Source organism: Mustela putorius, unplaced genomic scaffold (genome assembly GCF_011764305.1).
Source record: "Mustela putorius furo isolate JIRA1106 unplaced genomic scaffold, ASM1176430v1.1 tig00000577_pilon_pilon_pilon, whole genome shotgun sequence".
Lineage (NCBI taxonomy): Eukaryota > Metazoa > Chordata > Mammalia > Carnivora > Mustelidae > Mustela > Mustela putorius.
The window spans coordinates 5,421,533-5,443,003 of NW_025421421.1; the positions used below are offsets into that span (position 1 = coordinate 5,421,533).

At 39.9% G+C, this 21,471-nt stretch overlaps 1 protein-coding gene across 2 annotated transcripts in view; it reads right to left on the bottom strand.

Moving 5' to 3' along the window:
* Positions 1–21,471, bottom strand: part of PRKG1 (protein kinase cGMP-dependent 1) — a 1,258,123-nt gene that overhangs the window by 785,714 nt on the left and 450,938 nt on the right. For both annotated transcript variants that reach the window (XM_004764104.3, XM_004764102.3), the window contains exon 3: positions 7,538–7,651. In XM_004764104.3, coding sequence (XP_004764161.1) covers positions 7,538–7,651 — 114 coding nt within the window. The remainder of the gene's footprint in view (positions 1–7,537; positions 7,652–21,471) is intronic.

Sequence of the window (21,471 nt, forward strand, 5' to 3'; positions counted from 1 at the left end):
GCATGAGACACTCAAGTATTTTATACTACAAAAACTACATCCCACAACTGGTTCAGATTGTTTGTTATGGGTCTCTAAGGCTTTAAGCCTATGACCCTCTCTTCATTATATCACAGGATTCATCCTTTTGTAACAGATGTACTGAATGTGGGTCCATATGTTCCAGTTTAAAAAATTTAAAACCCCACAATTATAACATGCTGCGACATTTTTTTGTGGAAATAAAGCCTGAAGCTTTAGTTCAGTGGAAATAGTCCTGTGGATGCGTTTGTGTTTAAACACAATGGGAGGGACGCCTGGGTGGCTCAGTCATTAAGCGGCTGCCTTCAGCTCAGGTCATGATCCCGGGGTCCTGGGGTCAAGTCCCGCATGGGGCTCAGCGGGGAGCCTGCTTCTCCCTCTCCCTGCTGCTCCCCCTGCTTGTGCTCTCTGACAAATAAATTAATAAGTAAAATCTTTTAAAAAAATGTAAAAGCTTATGACAGGAGCAGAGCAAAGCTGTGTCATAGTCACACACCTCCATCTAAACACACAACTACCGGACGCTTAAACCCAGTTGCTTCAGCAATGAACTGGGGGCAACACCACACCACAGCCAGAGGCGCGGAGCTGAAAACATCACCCACAGCCTTCAGAGGTTCTCTGCTTTCACTTGTTGCTCCTTTTAAGTACCTATCATAATTTACGGATAAGAATGTTTCCTTTCAAAAATAATAGTAATTATATAACATATAGTACTGACCTACATTACTACTGTGTTTTCTAATTACCTCTTAGCAAATTCTTGAGTAAATTAAGGCACAGTATCCCAAAACATAAACAACCTTTACATCCTGTGAGACCTTTTCTTTTTTCTTTTCTCTTTTTGACTATATCAGTTTCAGTTATTTATTTTTTAACATAAGCTCTATGCCCAACGTGGGACTTTAGCTCATGACCCTGAACTCATCATGCTCTATTAACTGAGCCAGCCAGGCACCCCTGGTGGGAGCTTTTTATGATGCATTCCCTTGCAGAAAATTCTCTAAGAGTAAAGAAGCTACTTTAAAAAATAATAAAAAATAAAAGGTTAAAAAACAGGGGTACCTGGGTGGCTCAGGGGGTTAAAGCCTCTGCCTTCAGCTCAGGTCATGATCTCAGGGTCCTAGGATTGAGTCCCGAGTCGGGCTCTCTGCTCAACAGGGAGCCTGCTTCCCCCTCTCTCTCTCCCTGCCTCTCTGCCTACTTGTGATCTTTCTCTCTGTCGAATACATAAAAAGATTTAAAAAAAAAAAGTAAAAAATAAATCAGGCTTCCTTGCCCATCCTTACATTTACTATTAAATTATCTGGAACCTTAAAAAATAATATCCCATCAGTTAAAGCCTGACTATTCTCTTGATGTAGAGAATTAATTAATTAATTAAAGGAGAGAGGGAGCATAATTTATCTAGCCATGAGAAGGAATTAAGTCGTATGGCCCTCCTTTGATGAGAGGTATTCCCTTTCTCCCCCCAAAAACAAGGCCAACAAATGCCTATCAACTGAGCCTCATCAATACTGAACTCAATCATTTTTTGGAGGTAGATAAATATAAATCAAATAAATTCCAATTATAACAATTCCCATTAGACCAGAGAAAAATTCAACCTACAAAAGAAAAACATTGTAGGGGCACCTGGGCAGGCTCAGCCCTCAGAGCATGCAACTCTTTATCTCAGGGTTGTAAATTTGGGACCCCCCTGTTGGGTGAAGAGGTTACTTAAGAATAAAACCTTAAGGGGCACCTGGGTGGCTCAGTGGGTTAAAGCCTCTGCCTCTGTTCAGGTCATGATCTCAGGGTCCTGGGATGGAGCCCCACCCCACATGGGGTTCTCTGCTCAGCAGGGAGCCTACTTCCCTGTCTCTCTGCCTACTTGTGATCTCTGTCTGTCAAACAAACAAACAAACAAAAGAATAAAACCTTAAAAACAACAACAAAAAAGTGTAGTTTACTGTTTTCCTCTTCTCTGAAATTCACTTTTATTTCACTTACTATAGAAAGGAGATGAAATAGCTTTTGTATATGTGTTTGTTAGTCTGTTATGCAGCATCATGGTTTCCTAGTGAATTGATTCCTTTAATAAAGAAATGTATTTTCCAGGGATTACATAACTGGATTTAAGTTACTAATTCCACAGTATTCTCTAATAGACAAATGTGATAAGAACATTTTACTAAAAGGAATATTGTCTAACTCACCAAACAACGGTGCCTATTTCCCCAGGATGGGGACAGACACTGTTTCGTTGTCCAGGATGACAACTCCCAGGCTGTTTTTCTGGATTGTTCTTCTGTAATTGGGGTCCAATTTCTAGTCATCATCAACCTGAATTTACTTTGTTTCTCCTTTCCTTTCAGGATTCTTGGGAGAAGGCATGTGTTAGACTAGGAGAATGCAAAGCTTGCATCTTTTTAATTGGCCTCGAATGCAGAATGGAGACATTCTTATTAGCCTGCTTATCTCCTGCACTTTCCGTGCTGTGGCACAGGGAAAGTGACAGTCCCTGGTCTGTGCTGCTCATTAAATCCCCAGGTAATAACCGCATATAGAACAAACGTTGGTACAGGCAGATTTCCACTAGTGAATGTAACTTCATCATAAATGATGCTTTATGGAAATAAACAATGATACTTCTTCAAACATGTCTAACTGCTTACAGCTTCATTCTATTGCTGTCATACTTAAAGTTCATAGACACTAGAAGAGCTTGATCTAGAACTCCTTTTTATTAATAAAATATGCATTGTTTCTTCTGTGCCTTCATTGATAAAAGGTACTGTTTTCATTCGAAGAATTACTTCTAGAGGACACAGGTATTTGAGCAAGAAATGTGACTTAAATCTTTAAATTTCTTTTCCCCATTCTTTAGCGGTTTTTGTTTTGTGTTTTCTTTTTTGGACCACTGACAGATTCTTCTCAATCAAGTTCAGTAACAGGTTTGAAACAAAGCGACGCAGGAATGTACAAGCCATTTTATCGCATAGACTCAGATTTATTTTAAAAATCCAAAAATAAACTGATAAATCCAAACCTTAGATCTTTGTTCTTAAAATAACTATAACAGACTGAAATATCTTAATTAGTCAACTTTCCCCCATACAAATATCCTAGGAAAGCTTAGGTAAACTTGAAAGTATTAAAAAGTGAAGGCAGAAAGATATTTTTAGCAGATGTTACTGAAGTCATCACTTTCCTGCAGAATGGACTTCTCGTAGAATGTTTAGGCTCTTTTATGTTAGAATGCGAGTATTTTAGTATCTGAGGAATGTTGAAATACTTACTATAAATAATCTAAGAAAAATAATTATTTAGATATTTTGCTCAACTCAGTTCATTAAGGTCTCACACCACCCCTCTCACCAGACAAATTTTGCAGATAATTTTCTATCATTTCAACTCAATGCTGGTATTGAGAGGTTTTCCTACAAAGGAAAGGTCTGGGTTTTATTAGAGTCTATTTGAATGAAACTGTTTGAAGAACACACCACTTAAGGTTGGGAAATTTGTGATCTAGACACTCAAAGTAGGAGGAACAGACGTCAATTTCGTATCTTCAAGCAAAAATACCCCCAATTCATGTACAACTGTAGTTGGGAGCAAAGAGGCATAGAAATCAACCTCAAAAAAAAAAAAAAAAGGAAAAAGAAAAATCCCTATGTAGTTGTGAGACCTGTTTGTGGGGAATTCAGGTAAAACGAGACGACAGCATAAATGTCCTTGCAAACTCACATGCCAGGCATGGGTCACTGGATTCCTCACTCATCATGAGGCAAATGCCTTTCCATTCTCTTTTTAGGTTTCCAGCAACTTCAATGTTTCTGTGTGTGTGTGTGTGTGTGTGTGTGTGTGTGTGTGATTTTAAGAGCCCTGGGCATAGACGCAGTAAGCTGATGCTGCCCTCGCTGTGAGGCTAGTGAACACTGGAACCTCCACCAGAAACGACCTTTTAGGAAGAGAGGACAGTAGCATGCTTCCAATTCAGTATGGGAGTTGAGGAAGCAAGAGTTCTTACTGGATGGATCAGAAGTCCCTACCCTTTGTGGGGCTTCAAAACGGATAGTAAAACTCTTTCGGCTACGCAATCCCAAAACATTTAGATAAAATGTGAAATTCAAACACTCGTGGAGACGTTGTTTGGTGTTGTGGAAATCAGATACATTTTTTTCCTCCCTGTGGCATCTGGAGGGTATGTGATGGGCTGGGCCATCCAAGTGGCCATGTTCAAAGACAGCCCAAGAAAACTTGCAGGTGTTTAGAAGAACCTCAAGACATTTGTGACACTTGGTTCCCACAAAATGTTACTTTTATGTATTTAGATATATTCATTCCTCTAAGGGGAAAAAAAATCAATGGTGCTGTTTTATAAGATAAAAATAGATTCCGAATATAGATTTCCTACACCATTGTATGAGGTTTTCTTTCGAGTCATTATGGTTTCAATTTTAAAATAGTTATTCTTGGTGCTATCGGTTCGCTTTCCCAGTGTTGCCATCATAATCAGTGGTATATATTCATTTACTTCCAGAGGAATGCCAGCTGATCCCTCCCAGATGAAAAAGTGAAGGACTTGTTTCAAACGACTATGGAGACTCTTTCTGTCGAAGCATTATGAACAAGTGTATCCTATTTCACATCATCGATCAATCTATAACTTTAATAAGAAAACAACTTTTTTAATACCCCAAGTTTAAAAAAAAAAAATCCCACAGGTAATAGAATCAGCTTTGCTAGCAGGAAGTCACTGAGATTTATTTATTCATGGCCTGATACAATTTCAAAAAAAGTGCTCTTTTGAACACGAAATGACTCATATACATTGAGGAGCTCTTGAATGTCACCCAGGATTTAGTTACCACTCTGAGATTAAAAATGCATTAAAATGCTCCGCGGCTTTCAGGCTGACGAGGGGGAAAGAAAGGAGAGAGGGATGATGAAATAAAGTAGATAATGTTGAGAGAAAGAGGGTCACAACCTATGTAAGTGAAAAGAAAGAGGCAGGACACACAAGCCATCCAGTAGGACGGGCAGTCTCCTAGGACTTAGACTATTACACCCAAGTGGCTGAATCCATTTCACAAGTTACTCTAAACAGTCATGACTGGCGAAATGACAGTTAAGAAATGGACAAGAGTCAACAAAATCCTGAATCCTGAGAAATGACTGGATATAAAAAGCCAAATAAGGACATTTTGAAATAGCACACATAATGAGTAAGATAGCACGGCGGGGGGTGGGGGGCGGCGCGTGGCGGGAGTGTATTATATTCTGTAGTCATTTGGTACAAGTAGCATTCCTAATGGAATCTAATCAGAATTATGCAGTGATCAGCTGGAAAGTTTAATTTAAACATAAATTTAAAGCAGTACTTAAGGATCATGGTCACAGGTGTAATCTCCCTGGATAGTGTAGGAGACAGGACAAAAGGTCCTGAATAAGAAATAATCCATTATTCACACCTTATAGTTCTTTACAAGACATTCAGAGTATCTTGGTAATAGATATTACTCCCTACTCCTGCAGAAACCTCTGAGCATCTATAAATGCAAAGATGGGTCTGCACTCCACCAAGCTTAGGTTCTTTTCTCAATACAGCCTCCACATCTTAAGTAGGTACTCTGAACACACACACACACACACACACACACACACTCGTGCACAGGCGCCTTTTCTGTGTCTTTGTTAAGAACACGCTCCATTACTCATTTTCCTTGACGTAGATGTTCTGACGTCCCCCAAATGGTTAGGATTATAATTTGCATTCAACACCTACTTCCGTCTCACTGAATGAGATCCAAAGTGTGCGTTTAAATTTATCAAACATGAGTCCGATAGCTACAGCAGATGAGCACCATTTTATATGAACCTAATAAATTTCACAAAGCAAAGCAATCAGCTCATAAAAAAAAAATCTTTGCTGCAATATTCATTAAAATATTTCTTTAATAACTCGAAGCTTCAACAGATGAAGCACATGTTATTACCAACTGTTGACCTTTCTGGAATCATGGTTTTTCATTAGGATTAAATGAGCAGTATACAAGGCTGAAATATTTTAAAATATGCACAATTCACTATTTGCAATTCTGAGAAAGCCTGTTTTAATCAAGATGTGTTATTCTGGCCTTCTGACCTACAAGGAATGTATTTCTCAGAAAAATGCAGCCTGATCGCATAATCTGTTTCACTTAATAGTGTCACGATTATTCTTTCTCTTACTGAAGGCACTTTTTACGGGAGTTCAAGTTGTGGCAGCTTCTGTTACGCTTCACGGGGCTTCGTTCTTCTTTGAGCTGTGTAATTAAGTGATCACATAAAATAAAAACCAGGTGGGGCCGGTCATTCAAAAGAGTTTTGTGCTTTCAAAGATCAAGACTCAAATGTCAAGTAGAACTCATCCTAGAGGTGCCCCAATAGCAACTGAGGTCCCAGGGTAATGAGTAAAAAGGTGATTCACTAACAAGGCACAAAGGACAACTTCTGGGATGCTGGCTGGCCACGTGTTTACAACCCAAGGTTCAGAGTCATATTGGTATCCAAAAGCCACACTTCGGAGAAAAAGAACCCCGATATACAAAACATTCAAAGGCATCCAGCTAAAACTAATTGATAACCTGTCATTTCTGCCAAAAGGAATTTTTTTTTTTAATAACAAAACCTAATCAAAATGATTTGTGATTGCCATCATCTACAGGATTATGGGTCAGAAGATCATTTCCCAACATGAAATACAGCTGCTGAAAGATGCAATGGACCTTCCACTGTTGGCTTTTGCATTCAGCTCTGTTTGTTACATGCTCATTCCCCCGCCAGAGTCGGGAAGGAGTACTTAAAACAACCACTTCCCCACCCCGCAAGGATTGCAGCTGTTTCTACTGAGTAATAAAAGTTGCTGGAGAAATCATATATACACATACATGTAAAATTAGGGAAACAAGCTGCTTTATTGCCCCGATTTAAAATAAGCTCAATCAGTAGAAAAGAAAAATACTATAATATACAGCTTGATGAACAGCTGAAGACAAGAATATCCTCCGACACGATTTTAGAATTCAGTATCTCGCTCAATGATGTTTGAATGAGATGAAGGACATTTCTCCTTTAAATTTTTTCTAAACCACTGAATGAACACATGGAGTTTATGGGAGAATGTAACCCAGAATAGACAGATTTGTATAACTTCCTTAAGTATTAGCATGAGACTTTAAAGGCAGAAAAGGGAAGGTCTCCGCCGCTATTCCGTTTATAAAGTTGTAACATATTGCAAATCATCATCGATAAGAAGTCTAAGTTAAAAGAACAACTTCCGTGAGTCAGTGATAAAATTTAAGTTCTGCAGAACAGATTGTTAACCCTCCCTGACAAGGGCAAACCAATATATCAACCACAGCGCACGGTAAGAATTAAAATATTGATTCACGAAATCACGAAGATGAGATCCAGAGGCATGGTGATCAGTATCTCAAAGGTCCAAGGCAAAAGATATCAAAGTATTGGCAAAATAAGAAAACAGTCTTACTTTTGACGGTCGCTGTCCGGGTACAGTTGTAAAGAATCGCCAGCTCGCCGAACACCTTCCCTGGACCCATGGTGCAGAGCTTCACACCTTCTTTCGTAACCTCAACCTTACCATCTAAAACGAAGAGACAACACCATTGTAAATGTCTTCCATGCTTCATTTCACTTGTTGCATTTTCAATATGCAATGAAACTCTCTTTAACCCTCTTTAAAACTGCAAAGCAAGTATCAAGGAAGACCAAGCCATCATCCAGATGCTAGGCAAAAAATGGCAATAAATCACATGAGTTCAGAAGTCCCATCTCTCTTTAAATTAATCACCAATAAGGGATGCCTGGGTAGCTCAGTCAGTTGGGCGTCTGCCTCCAGCTGGGGTCATGATCCCAGGGTCCAGGAATCGAGCCCTGAATCAGGCTTCCTGCTCAGTGGGGAGTCTGCTTCTCCCTCTCCCTCAGCCTGCTGCTCCCCCTGCTTATGCCTATGTCCCCTCTGTCAAATAAATGAATAAAATCTTAAAAAAAAAAAAAAAACACCGATAAGATCTGAAGACTGAAAGAGAGCCTCAGGAAAAGGCAAAAAGGTAAACATGTAAACATGTGTTTGTACAAATATGATATAAGAAAACTATGGTGATTCCCATTTTAATGTTATTTTGAATCTGAGAGAAAGCTTGAGTAAGTGGGCAGTTTTTCTACCACACACTTCATATGTGGAAATTCTCATTTGGGTAAAGCACAGCTATTACAGGAAAGGAGATTACTTGGACCCTTGGGCACTGCCTAATTGCAGCTCATGGTATCTTTTATTTTTAAGCATCTTATCTGACTTGGGCACGACTGTTTTATCTGCTTCCCAGTCCCACAACACTGGCCATAAGGAAAAATAAACTAGGACGGTTGTGGGGGAAAGAGACATTAGGACCCTTTACGTTCCACAAAGGGCTTGGAAAACGAAATGCTAAGGAAGGAAAGAGCCAAGGACACAACCGCGTTACAGTTTGTTGCCTAGGAGGAAGGCAAATGCTACACATGATGGAAATAAAAAATAGGTTTTTAAAAAAGGTACAGGTATATACACTAGAAATTCCCTTACCTCACACAATGGGGGGTAGGGTGGGAAATAAATGGGCAACACAATCTATTCTAGACTAATAGCCCCCTCCCCACTTCTACTATTCTTCCAAGTTACTTATCCACATCTATGGTAGAAACTTCTGGTGGGCTTTAGCTAGTGAATGAATGAAAAAAGCTAATGTTACCAGGCTCTCTCCAAACTTCAGAACTACATGCATCGACTTCATAATTGTTCTTGTATCTACCTGTTTCCTGTAATATTTAACATTTTAGAGTCTGGGCTTTAAATATACTCCCACTTAAAAAAAAAAACAACTAACTAAAATCAACCTAGTTTGAACTAAGCAATAACATCTGTAAAATAACAGGGTCAATGTGCTAATTTCTTCAAATACCTATTGAGATAAACAATATCAAAAACATTTGGGAAAAGTGTAATCCATATCCCAGTCATGTGAGATCAACCCTTCAGAGAATATTGTTCTTTTGACCCTGAAAAAAAAACATTTCATGTAAATGCTATCAGTGGAGAGAGAATCCTGCAGTAATTAGGACAAAATTTCACATAAGATCTATTCACTCCTCTTGAACTGTGTGTGTGTGTGTGTGTGTGTGTGTGTGTGTGTGTGTGTGTACCTCCTCTTGGTATAAGGAAGTTACTCAGGAATGAACAAATACGACAATTCTACAAGTTTGGACATACTTTCCTAGGCATGTTTGGCCACTCAAAATTTGGTCTAGCTCTGTCATGCTCTATTTCTTGACTGCAGAAAACCAAACTCTTTCTCATGGTAGCTACATCAATACCAGCACAGTAAATCCATATTTTCATAAGCCACAGATGTTCCCCTCCCTTCCGAGGGTAAGTCTGTTCCCTTACAAATTTCATCTGCTACTTGAGAATGAGAAACAGGCTCAGAACTTAATGTAGTTAGGTTTCTAAGTCATTAGAAGTCAGACCAGGAGTTAAATTCTGGTTTTCTTATCTGTTCCTTATGAGTCTTGTGACCTTGGGCGAGTTATTTATATCTTTAAGCCTTGGTTTCTTCATTAATAAAATAGATGAAAGAAAAGCACATATCTCCTCAGGTGGTTGATAAAATGAAATGATTAAAACAGGGTCAATGCTGAGCGTGATCCCTGGCTTACAACAAATGGCCAATGAATACCAGCTCTTATTACTGGTCTTATTTTCATTATATTTCTTATCTAAAAGGAGGGAGGGCTTACTGGATCCTACTGAAACACAGGATTTCATTATCTATTCCAGAAACCAATGCAGTCTGTGTAGGTTAGTAGGCTTGTGTTTATTTTTAAATGGAAAAAGTATTTGTTTCAGATTCTCTACTGTTTGAGAACTTTTGGGCTCCAATCAATATCATACCCAAAGAAGACAATGGGCTTTCAAGAAATCACACTGATCTGTATCCTCTTTGTGCTCTTCCCCACTTGGCCACGTGCAGGCAACATTTGACAAGCATTGCTTTAGCAAGTACCGTATTTCGGGGCAGACTCCCCGAAATGACCAAGAATGACAAAGTTACAACTTTCCCATGGATTACAACATTTTTTGGACTTGAAGCTCTAGCTTCAATGATATTGAAGGAGCTAAGAGCAAAATGAGCAATGCCTAAAGAACTTCCACACGTAGGTGATTTTGTACCAGTTCTCTTGTGTACTGGTTCTCTCTCTCCTTGGGTCCTGTAGCTGGAAGACTTCTGTGGAAAGAAACCCATAGGAGGATCAAGATGCTACAAAGAATCCTGCTGGAAAGCTTGGCCATTAGGGCTTCTCAACTAATAAGAGACAAGAAACACAGCATTCTCATTTCTAGCTCAGTGGTTTCTGAAAGGACATCTGTGGACCTGCCACATCAAAGCTAATTAATAAAATGTAGATATTCCCCACTCTGGGAAATTGTAACTCCACAATGACCACTGTACTTGGTCCTGGTGCCCTTTACGTCTCTGAAAAACCAGGCTCAGAGCAGTGATTGATTTCAACTAATAGGGAACCTTGAAACTGATCATGTTTCCTTTGAGATATGACGTCTAGAAAGCTCACAGCCAGAATTATCTAAGACTCTGGGGTTGGAAATGTGGGCACAAATGCATTTCTGGTTCCAACTCATTTTCCTGATCTTATTTTGTATTTGCCTAATTTGTTCCTGTCTCACTCATTTTTTAAAAAGAGGGGTATGAATAATTATATATATGTACAGACAGATATAAAGATAGGTATAAATAAGTCTATATATGATAAATATGCATATATATGACTAATTAGTTCTGGTAACAGAAGGTCATAATCCATATTAATTAGAATAACAAAAAAAATTTAAGAAGAGATTTACTGGAGCAGATTGTGTTTGAGAAATTGAAATATGCATGTAAAACATCTTTTCCAGGTTAAGTTAGTACTACAAGTTCAGTATATTCACAATAGCCCAGGAAGGAAGGAATCTAATCACATATCATAGAAAGTGGTACAGGAAGCACTTTTTTTTTTTTTAAAGAGACAGAAATCCTAATATTTTATTTTATTTTTTTAAGATTTTTAAAAAAATGTATTTATCTGACAGGCAGAGAGACAGGCAGAGAGAGGAGGAAGCAGTCTCCCCACTGAGCAGAGAGCCCGATGCGGGGCTCGATCCCAGGACCCTGGGATCACGACCTAAGCCGAAGACAGAGGCTTTAACCCACTGAGCCACCCAGGCGCCCTGTACTTTTTTTTTTTTTTAATGATCAGAAATATCTAAATAGTAAACAAAAACGCAGTGTTCGTAAAATGTTACTCTGAGTCACAGCGTGATCACTTTTCCTTCCTTCTACCTACTGTGTGGGTGGAATAAGTAATTCAGGGAGGCACAATCCTCTGGGTGCTAAAAAGTTAGGTACACACACAGCATTAACCAGAGAGTTGTTTCAAAGACATTTGCAAACGTTCTGATTTCCAAGAGCCCAGGAATGCAAGTTATTGATGTGAAGCGTGAATTTGGTTGAGCTCGTTCACTGTGCCACAGCAACCCTGAAGCAAAATTAGAAGTGATCACCCATTTACAAATGACTTCCAAGCAATGATTTTCCAAGTGTGTGGTCTGCCTATGAAACCCAAGGAGAAGACCAGCACAAGCTTGCTTCATACACTCCTCCTTTGAAGTATTAGGGCCTCGAAGCCACTCCCCTCATCTCGGATTCCCCTTCCCCTGCCCTTTTTTCCACTCTCTGGCTACCTTTGAGGTTTGGTTCAAATTGACTTATCTTCATAGAAAATAGGTAGGGCTAGGTGTTTATTTTGGTGGTGGGGGGAACAAGGTGGGGTAAGACATATAGGGAAAAAGTCATGTAGGCTCAAAATACAGCACGCTTTTGCCAGAGGCATCTACCAACCTCAGAAAGAACCAAGCTTGGAGGTTTTTATATAATTATAATTTGCTATTAACTTTAGGAGTGCACACTGATGAATTTACTTCAGGTCAGCATGGATTAATGTAACTTCTACTTCTCTTAAAGAAATTACAGAGATTCATTAGCATTTACTTGTGACTGCTTAATACTTTAATTTTCAAATATGTTAAATTCCCAATCAAAGATCTTTTTTTTTTCCTTCAGGAGTAGCAGAAAGGCATTTTCAGAACGCCCTAGTAAAGTTCTAGACTTTTCCATTAGTTTCCCTAACTGAACTAGACAGTGACTAGGGGCTATCAGAGGTGTTATTTGGGGAACTAACGACTATCTAAAATGTGGCATACATCCTGCCTTTGTTCTTTTTATTTGCTTTTGCTTTTGCTTTTAAAAAACATATATGAAATCACATTGGCATCATTTTCACTATGCACTCTCCCCACGTAAAAAAGAAATATCCAGATCATTTTTATTTGGATTTTGCAAGACTGTTATTGTTTCTAAGAGAGGTGTTGGAACAGTCGGCTAATACAAGATTTCATGGTGACAGTTTCGCTCAGCTCTTATCACCCCTGCAATTAGTATGGTCAATTGAAAGTTTTATCATAGTACCTTGAATGTATTGCTCTTAAGGATTTTATTTATTTGAGAGTGAACGCATGAGTTGGGTGGGGAAGGGGCAGAAGGAGAAACAGCCTGGGATCATGACCTGAGTCCAAGGCAGATGCTTAACCAGCTGAGCCACACAGGACCCCCCTTGTATTTTTTTATTTTACTTCAGGTACCATATGCCCATTGGTGATGGAAGGGGCTGAGTCCTAAGTCCTGACACTTGCCACCTTGGTCAAAAATCAGCCCACCTCCTGCTTTTTGGCATTATGGTTCATGTAGCACCCTTGGGAGATGCTAAGTATGAAGAGATCCAATTCAAAGAATCTATACTTCTCTCTTTCATAAGAATTAGTAGGCCCTATACATAAAAGAAATGGAGTTTACAAGGAGACCCTGAATCACCTGGCTTTGTTCATCTTTCTGGGTTTCTCACTAACCTGTGGTTTTGTGCCATAAGGACTTTCACGATAAGGCAAATCAGCTTAGAGATTTATTACTGGCCGGCAGAACTAGGGTGGCTGGTGATAACCTAATCATGAACACTTTGTGCTTCGTTCCAGTAACCTTGGTTGGAACATTCAGGACAACCTGACTGGCCATCACAGGCAGACAGGTATTCTATCAGTGGTCCCATCTAGACAAGACCCCCCATCCCTTCCGTCTGACCACACCTTCATGATTTGGTAGGTTTGAGTCCACAGCTGGTATATTATGAATTCTCTCTGATGGGTTCCTGTAGTTGCTAAATTCCACGGGAATATCCAGCACAGGATGGTTGAGCTGGTCCCCACCGGCAGGGGCGTATTTCCTCTAGGAAATGAGGCTTGCTTACAGATCTGTCCTTTTCCCTTCGTTCAGTTTTATTAAGATGTAAGTGGCATAGAGCACTGTGTAAATTTAAGGTCTATAGAAGGATGCCTTTACTAACATAGAATGCTAAGTCATTACCACAATAAATTTAGTTAATATTCATCATCTCACAGAGATTAAAAAAAAAAATTTCCCCCTTTAGGCAATATGAGACTTCTTAAGCCCACTTTATGCTTTCCTAATGGATTAGCGATACCAGGAGGTCTGACTTGCCTCCTAGGGCTATTTTAAGTTGGGTTATTTCACGTGGGGAAGAAAGCAGAAGTAGCTAAGGCTGCCATGGGCTACCAGGAAAACCCATCCAATTGCCAGGGACAGATTATATTCTTAGATACTTCCTTCAAACCTGTAATTCATTTAGCTAGGTCTTTTCTCAGCCATCATAAGAAGGAAAAAGACAGCCTCACCAGGAAATTTGAGTTTGTTACTGAATTAAAGAATGACAGTAGGTCAGCACCTTATCCGTTTCCCCTTCAAGATTGCTTTCAAATCCAAATAGGTAATGGTCTCCCTGGACCCAAACCCTTGCTCCTTGGAGGAGGTCTTAATCTGATGATTGAAAATCATTCTTTGGCCATTGAATGAAAGCCAGTGAGAAACTGCCCTGTTTCAGCACAATATATTTCTTCCAAAGTATGCACTACCCATTTTTCGTTAGGGATTTTGCTTATTAGTTTTCTCTTGGGGGACAGAAGGGGGAGAGAAGGGTTTGTTGCTGTTGTTTTCTTTTTTCCCCCTAAACTATTTGTGCTATAGTTTCTTTGACCATTAGGTTCTTATACTACTTTGGTTAGGACCAAGCTTCCCATTCAAAGAAGTCACTTTTTTTTGATATCGTCATAGCAAAAATTCTTCCAGGGAGCACAAGATTACTAGTTACCAAATGGAATAAGACAGAGTCTGAGGTTTAAGAGGCTTGAGGAAGATATAGGGGCGAAGACCTTTGTTTCTTCTTCAATTAGGCAAATCTGACTTCCTTTCCGGTCATGACTGCTATAAATACCCTTGACACAATTTTTTCATTACACTAAATTACAACAGATCGATATATATTTGGAATATAAAATAAGATCATCATAGTTACTATTGGGAATGAGAGGATCAGAAACAAAAATGAGGTGTCCAGCACAAAGAACCTGACTATCTGACTTATGGGGACAGAGAGAGAGAGAAAGAGAGAACGATGACATCCACATCCAGACACTTGAACTTCATGTTTGTTTGTTTCTACCTCTGCGATTATAGGGCACATATTTACAAAGGAAACCTATATGAGGAAACAGACTAAAATGTAAGCAATCTGGATCTACAGAATCATCTGAATCATCAAAGTGGAAATGTGGAATGAACAATTCACATGGCAGCATTTCTGCCCTTGGAGATATTTAAGGAGAGAGCAAACAGAAATGATCGTAGACGGGTCAACCACTCATCTGCTATGAACAGCATTCTGGAAGGATTTCACAAGCATCCTAAGTTCATAATCTTTATACACGCTGTGTTTTAAAACCCAAGCACTTTAAAGGACACAAAAAGCACTAGATGAATGTCTGTGGACTAACTTCAATTTCCAGTGATAAGAAAATGAGGACAGAGGACAGATAGACACACGCTAGAAAGAATGAGCGGCCTGCTCTTTCCCTGAGTCAATGAGAGTTGAACAGATAATTTGTCTTAATTAAGTCAATTTTATTAAGCTGAATGCCACCAATACATAATGCATTCTTGCTCTATCATTTCTATAATTCATGAGCACCTGCAATTAGCCTAAAAAATTAATGACCAGTTCTGTAGTTCCTAAACACAGGCGCATAGCAAATTTACCACTAACACCATCAGAATTGTAGGCACCATCATGTTTTTGTTTTGTTTTAATATTAAGCTTGGGAGAGTCCACTGCACATCAGTAGCTCTCCGTTGGGGGTGATTTTGTCCCCAGGGAATATTTGGCAATGTCAGGGAACATTTTTGGCTGTCACAACTGGGGGCAGGGTTTCCTACTGGCATCCAGTTGGAGGAAGCCGGAAATGTGGCTAAACATCCTAGAATGCCCAAGCAGGCCCCATAACAAAGCACCATCCAGCCCCAAATGAGAGCCGTGCCCACAACGCGGAGAATACCCGATTTAATCCATGCTGTACAATATACACTCTACATGTAAAGGGAAATTTTTCACTTCCGCTATTTGTTATTTAACCTCCACCAGATGTAAATTGCATGCTGAAAAAAAAGGTTAACACCAGGTTACAATACTGAAGCAAACCGCACTGGCCCTGGACTGAATCAAGCCACAAAGCTATTTACTGAATATTTCTCCCCAGCAGATGTCATCTGAAATAGACGTACAGAACATTTGGAAGCAAGACTATCCTACTGAGGCTGGAGGCAGACTTTTCCAGACACACTTGAGAAGAGGAGTGCCGGGTGGGGCGCAGGCTGGCTGGGGATCTTGAAGAAATGATCAAATTCTGTCTTGATGACCTCACCACAGATTTGTGATGAAAGTACCTTCCTGTATAGGGTTATGATAACTAGATAATACTTGGGGTGCGATGAGGCTACAGATGGAGTCGTTCTTAAAATTTCCTTTAGACTTAAAAAAAAAAAAAGGCAGCTTAAGGAGGACTCAAGGAAGGCTCTCAAGGGTTTGTTTTATCATGTTTGGGATCTGGAAGCAGAGGGATACAGGAGCCAGGGAAGGGAGAGTAGAAGGGAAATGGGCAGGAAGCTCGGGATTCCCAAGAAAGGGGCAAGTAGGAAAGCATTCAGGGTTTGGGAAAAGCAGTGTCTACTGTGCAATATCCGGCTGTTTGTTGCCAGAATTAACGTCCTACCTTTCTCTCCAAATGAGTCTGCGTCACAGATTTCTGGTGCACAGGGTTTGGGAGAGGGAAAGCCCTTGTCGGGAGGGTGCCTTGCTTGCAAGGGCCCAAGAGGAGTCAGACAGGTACTGGAGTGAAAAGAGCAGAGAGATCCGGGCGGAATTTTGTAAACCATGCAAGTGTGAGAAACTGACAAGGGGAGTTTGCAGAGCTTTTAGGGGAGGTTACCGGCCTTCACACATCAAAAGAGTACTTCACTCAACCTCACCTGAGGCTGGGCAAGTATCCACAGTCCACGAGTGAATGAATGGGGCTTCAGTCAGAGAGGAGCTCTTTTTCTAAGTCCCTTTGGCACCTTTGTTTAGCTTTGTAAAGGCTCTTCTGAGGCTGGAGGAGGGAAGACTTACAAATGAGAAGGTCTAAGCCGCCTCGCTGGTTCTCACTGCTCTGAACAGGGCAATTTGGGGGCAGTTTCTTCCTCTCCCAACAGAGATCACCAACCACCTGCCTCCTAGGGTTAACATGTGAAACTTACATGAACGCCCGGTGTGCGCTTTCACAAATATTAGTATGTAAGCCCTAAACTGATGGAGGGCAACCACTTAATTCCTGCTTGTAAGTTAGGAGGGGGTTAGTAGATACTCACTGGAGGCCAGATTGAAATATCAGTGGAGATGACCACCACAGTGATCAAACTTGCGGGAAAGACTTTGGATTTCATTTTAATGAGATAGCCTATGTAGTCTGCAAGAAAAATTTTAATTATATTGCCTATGTAATCTGCACGAAAAAACACAAGTTAAAGGGTCAAATAAATAAATAAATAAAAGAGTCACCCTCCCACTCCACTTATGGAAGTATTTCTCTCTCTTTTTTTTTTGTTTTAAATATTTTATTTATTTATTTGACAGACAGAGATCACAAGTAGGCAGAGAGGCAGGCAGAGAGAGAGGAAGGGACGCAGGCTCCCGGCTGAGCAGAGAGCCCGATGTGGGGCTCAATCCCAGGACCCTGGGATCATGACCTCAGCCGAAGGCAGAGACTTTAACCCACTGAGCCACCCAAGTGCCCCTGGAAGTATTTCTATACTTCCTTTTTTACCCAGCAGTACATGTGGCACAAGGGGAATTTTTTATTGGACAGTTTAAAATATCTAACCTTGATAAAACATGCTGTATGTATTTTTTCCCCTTTATACAAGGTCAGGATTCTCCAGAGTAAAGGGTGAGCATTCACCTACCTCTGCATTTTTTGAAAAGCAGAGAAAATAGGTAACAACCATGTACCCTGTAAAATACTTGAAGCATCTATAAAAAGATGGAAAGGAACATTTGAATTTATTCTCTCGAAAGTTGCTGTACAAATGGCATGGGGCAGGCTGGGAATGGGAGGAGTCAGTTGGAAAACTACTGCCTGTATGAAGAAGATGGCGCTCACCCCCCTGTAAGCAAGGGGGCAGAAGAAGGTGGAGTCAGGGTAGTGGTTTAAGAGAACCAAAGGGTGGAAGAAAACAGCCAATGCTCCTCCCCGGTACAGTCAGGGGCAGTGGCCTCTCCGGTACAGTCAGGGGCAGTGGCAGAACGCACGTCCTGCACATATACTGAGGACTTAACTGATGAAGGGATAAACTGAAGGACACGTTGTTCAGCCACACTGAGGAACAGAGTACCGATGCACGCGACAGCATGGCCGAACCCTGAACACGTATTAAGTCAGTCAGTCACAAAGACCACGCATGGTAGAATACCATTATGTGCAGCACTCAGAACGGACAAATCTTGAGGGACAGAAAGTACGCGAGTAATTTCCTAGGGCCAGGAGGGATGGAGGGGTTTGGGTATGACAGTTCAGGGGTACAGAATTTCTTTTGGTGGGGGAATGAGATGCTTTAAACTGGACAGTGATTTTGGACAGTTCTGGAGACACAACTTTGAATATTCTAGACCAGATGGAAGCAAACACCTTAAAAGGGTTAATGGTATGGGATGTGAATTATATCCCAAATAAAGCTGTTCAAAATATGGACGCTTAACACAGGCACTTAGTAATTGCTTAATTCGAAGACTAATGTAATCAGTGTTTTATTATCCTTTACAGGAATGTTTAGGCATCAGAAATGCTTTGGCTTCTCTTCCTTGAAGAACTGCTCTTACTCCCTTTAGGGCAGTCACACCAACCCTCCTCATCATGGGTGACCTCATGTTCCTTCCCAAATCAGCATCCATCCCTTCCCAACTTCACTCCATGACGAAAGAGAGCAAGTCATCTCTACGTCACACAGGTGATGCCTACAAACACCTCTTAGGGTCACACTGCATAAGACACCCAATTTTCCCCTTAACTGAAACTCTACTGTAAGACCTTGTTGATGATGGACACGGCCCCTTCCCTGGATTCTTCACCACCAAACTATAGAGCAAAGAGAATAAATCGTCTCCCTTGACTGTTATTCTGATAAAACATCCCTGTGCTCAGAAATTCACATTAGTCTCTCTGGGATCACACCCAAATTCCCAGCATTGTATGTCTAATCTTTGCACAAACCTGGATCTTCTCTAAATTAACCCGACTCTGAAGCCTCACGGGTCATTCCAGATTTCAAACTTCATGGTCTAGTTCAAAGGTCCTTAAGCAAATGGAATTAAGGGGACTGAGAACTTGGATAAAATCTTCATATTGTTATTTTTACTAAGTTCTCAATGAAATGGGGCTTTTCCACTGTAACAAACCATATTATGGTTCAATGATATTTATGCTGCTGTCACCAATAAGAATCACATTTTGTTATTATATGGAAGTTATAGATATTTTTATCTTGTTTAAGTTTTTATTTGTGAGAGAGAGAGAGAGAGAGAATATGAGCAGGGGGAGGGACAGACTCCCCACTGAGCAGGAAGCCCTATAGGTAACACAACTGTAGATATTTTTAAATATTGTTTATGCTCATTCCTTCAAACTCATGGCAGTTATTAGACACAGATGTTATTATTGACTGTGTTAAAAAATTCACATGTTTTAGTGTATCACAACTTTTATAATTTATTGATTTTTGATATAACTAGTTTCCTTGGAAATCTAAAGTAGCCAATTTTATGTATTTAAAAATATTTTGAAATGAGGTTCCCAGGCATCAGATTTCCACAGGGGTCCCTTAGCACAAAAAAAGAAAAAAGAAAAAGAAAAAGAAAAAATCTAAGAACCCCTGGCTAAACGAATAATCCTCTTGACTCCTCATGGAATCTTACCAGGGTATTAATAACTATCACTGACAGCCCAAAATTTATCTAAGAGAAAACAAAGCAGATTTATAACAAAACAAGCTGAAGCAAGACAAACGTGTAGGATTACTTGTTACAAGTCCAAAATCATGGATCCCAGCCTGTTTGCCAACTGATGGTAATTGGTTCCCTGGCCATCTGGCCTGCTGCTCACCTTAGAGAATTATTTTATTAGTATATCTTTGGTCATAGAACAGGGGAAATGTTAGCTTAATCAGCCCACATTCAATAATTTAAAAAAAAGCAAAAAACTAGATACACTGTTTAAATGGAAACTATAAAAACATTAATTTTACCTTGGATATTTAAAAAACCTTAATACATCTATGTTAATCACCCTTCTAGTGCATTGAGGAATTTTATAAAGAAATCCTGTAGGCTTAAAATATTTAAAAGGATGTGAAGTTCCACCTAGTCTTGAGCAGTAATGAATAAATTTAAGAAATTAATTCCCATAGAAAAATATTATTCCTAATGACTTAGCACCATCCATGAATAATTTGTCCCAATCTTAAAATGTCCTAAATCATTTATGTTTTGAATTCAAGCACCTCTACATGATATCAAGGTCCATATTTATTTTTCAGTTTTTCCTGATTTGAGTTCATCCCCTGACTCACGTGAAGAAAAGACCAGTCTTCACTTGCGCAACCAGTTTATTTTTTCTTTTATAAATCTTCTCTTTCCCACACTCACTCCCCAGATAAGTAAATAGGAATTTGCACTCTGCCTCCAGAGAGGGGAGGGATTACCAACAGATTGAAAGCACGATAGACGGTGTTTTACATTGTGAAGATTACAAAACAGACATTAAACTAAGGCTATGTTTCCGTCCAATTGCTGGTGTTACAGAAGAATTGGGATACAAACATAGACCGAAATACTACCAGAGACCTTCGGCATCTAACATTAGGATTCAGAAGACAGATTCCATCAAGACGACTTCTGGTGCCGGCTGGTTTTAAATTATGCTCGAACACTAAGAAAACACACTGCCTTGTGTCTCACAGCTGCTTCCCTGGGAAAAATAATATTAAAGTTCACTAGCCCTGGGCCTTTCGTTTTTATGCTCTCCTAACAGACTTTGAAGTCCTCGGTCTCTACTGGGAACATATAAAGTCAGCAAAGATGGCATGGGGCCAGCGGACATCTCCAGGATTATCCAGAATAAAATTAAAGCTCTTCAGTGAGACGGTGACAAAAGCGCTTACATAAGTCCTTCACATTTCCCACATATTTTATTCATTACAAAGGAAATCTGTAGACTTTCCCCTGCTAACACAACTCTGCCGAGAGGAGAAAACACTCGGGACACGGGATTATTGAACCCCATTTGGGGCACTATGTTGGTTTGATCACAACTGAAATCTAGTGACTAGAAGCAGCAGGTTTTTGGTGAGGGGAAAGATGAAACAGGTCCTGGAAATATTTCCCCCTAACAACCCCCTGAAAAAAAAAAAAAAAAAAAAGCAATGAATCATAGCTATTTATTATTAGAGAAGGTAGCTTTAAAAAAAATCCAGTAATAAAGATTTCTATTTTCTTAAAAGCTGTCATTGGTATCTGTCAATCAAAGACCTGTGCTTTTAATATGCTATGAAGATCAAGGCACAGAGACACATTTTTTGTTGTTTTGTTGTTATTGTTAATTTGCTCCGGGGGGGCAGGGGGAATCACAGTCTGGCATCCGAAAAATCTGTTTGATAAATGAGGAGGAGGCATCAGTGTCTCCAACTCTATGCGCAGAAAATGCAGTCAGTCCTAAAGAGGAACCTGGTTGAATTTCAAAAGGTAACACTAGCCCCGTTGTGTGGTCATCATGACATATCAAAATGAATTAAACAGAGGAACAAAGGAAAAACCCCCCAGAGAGGA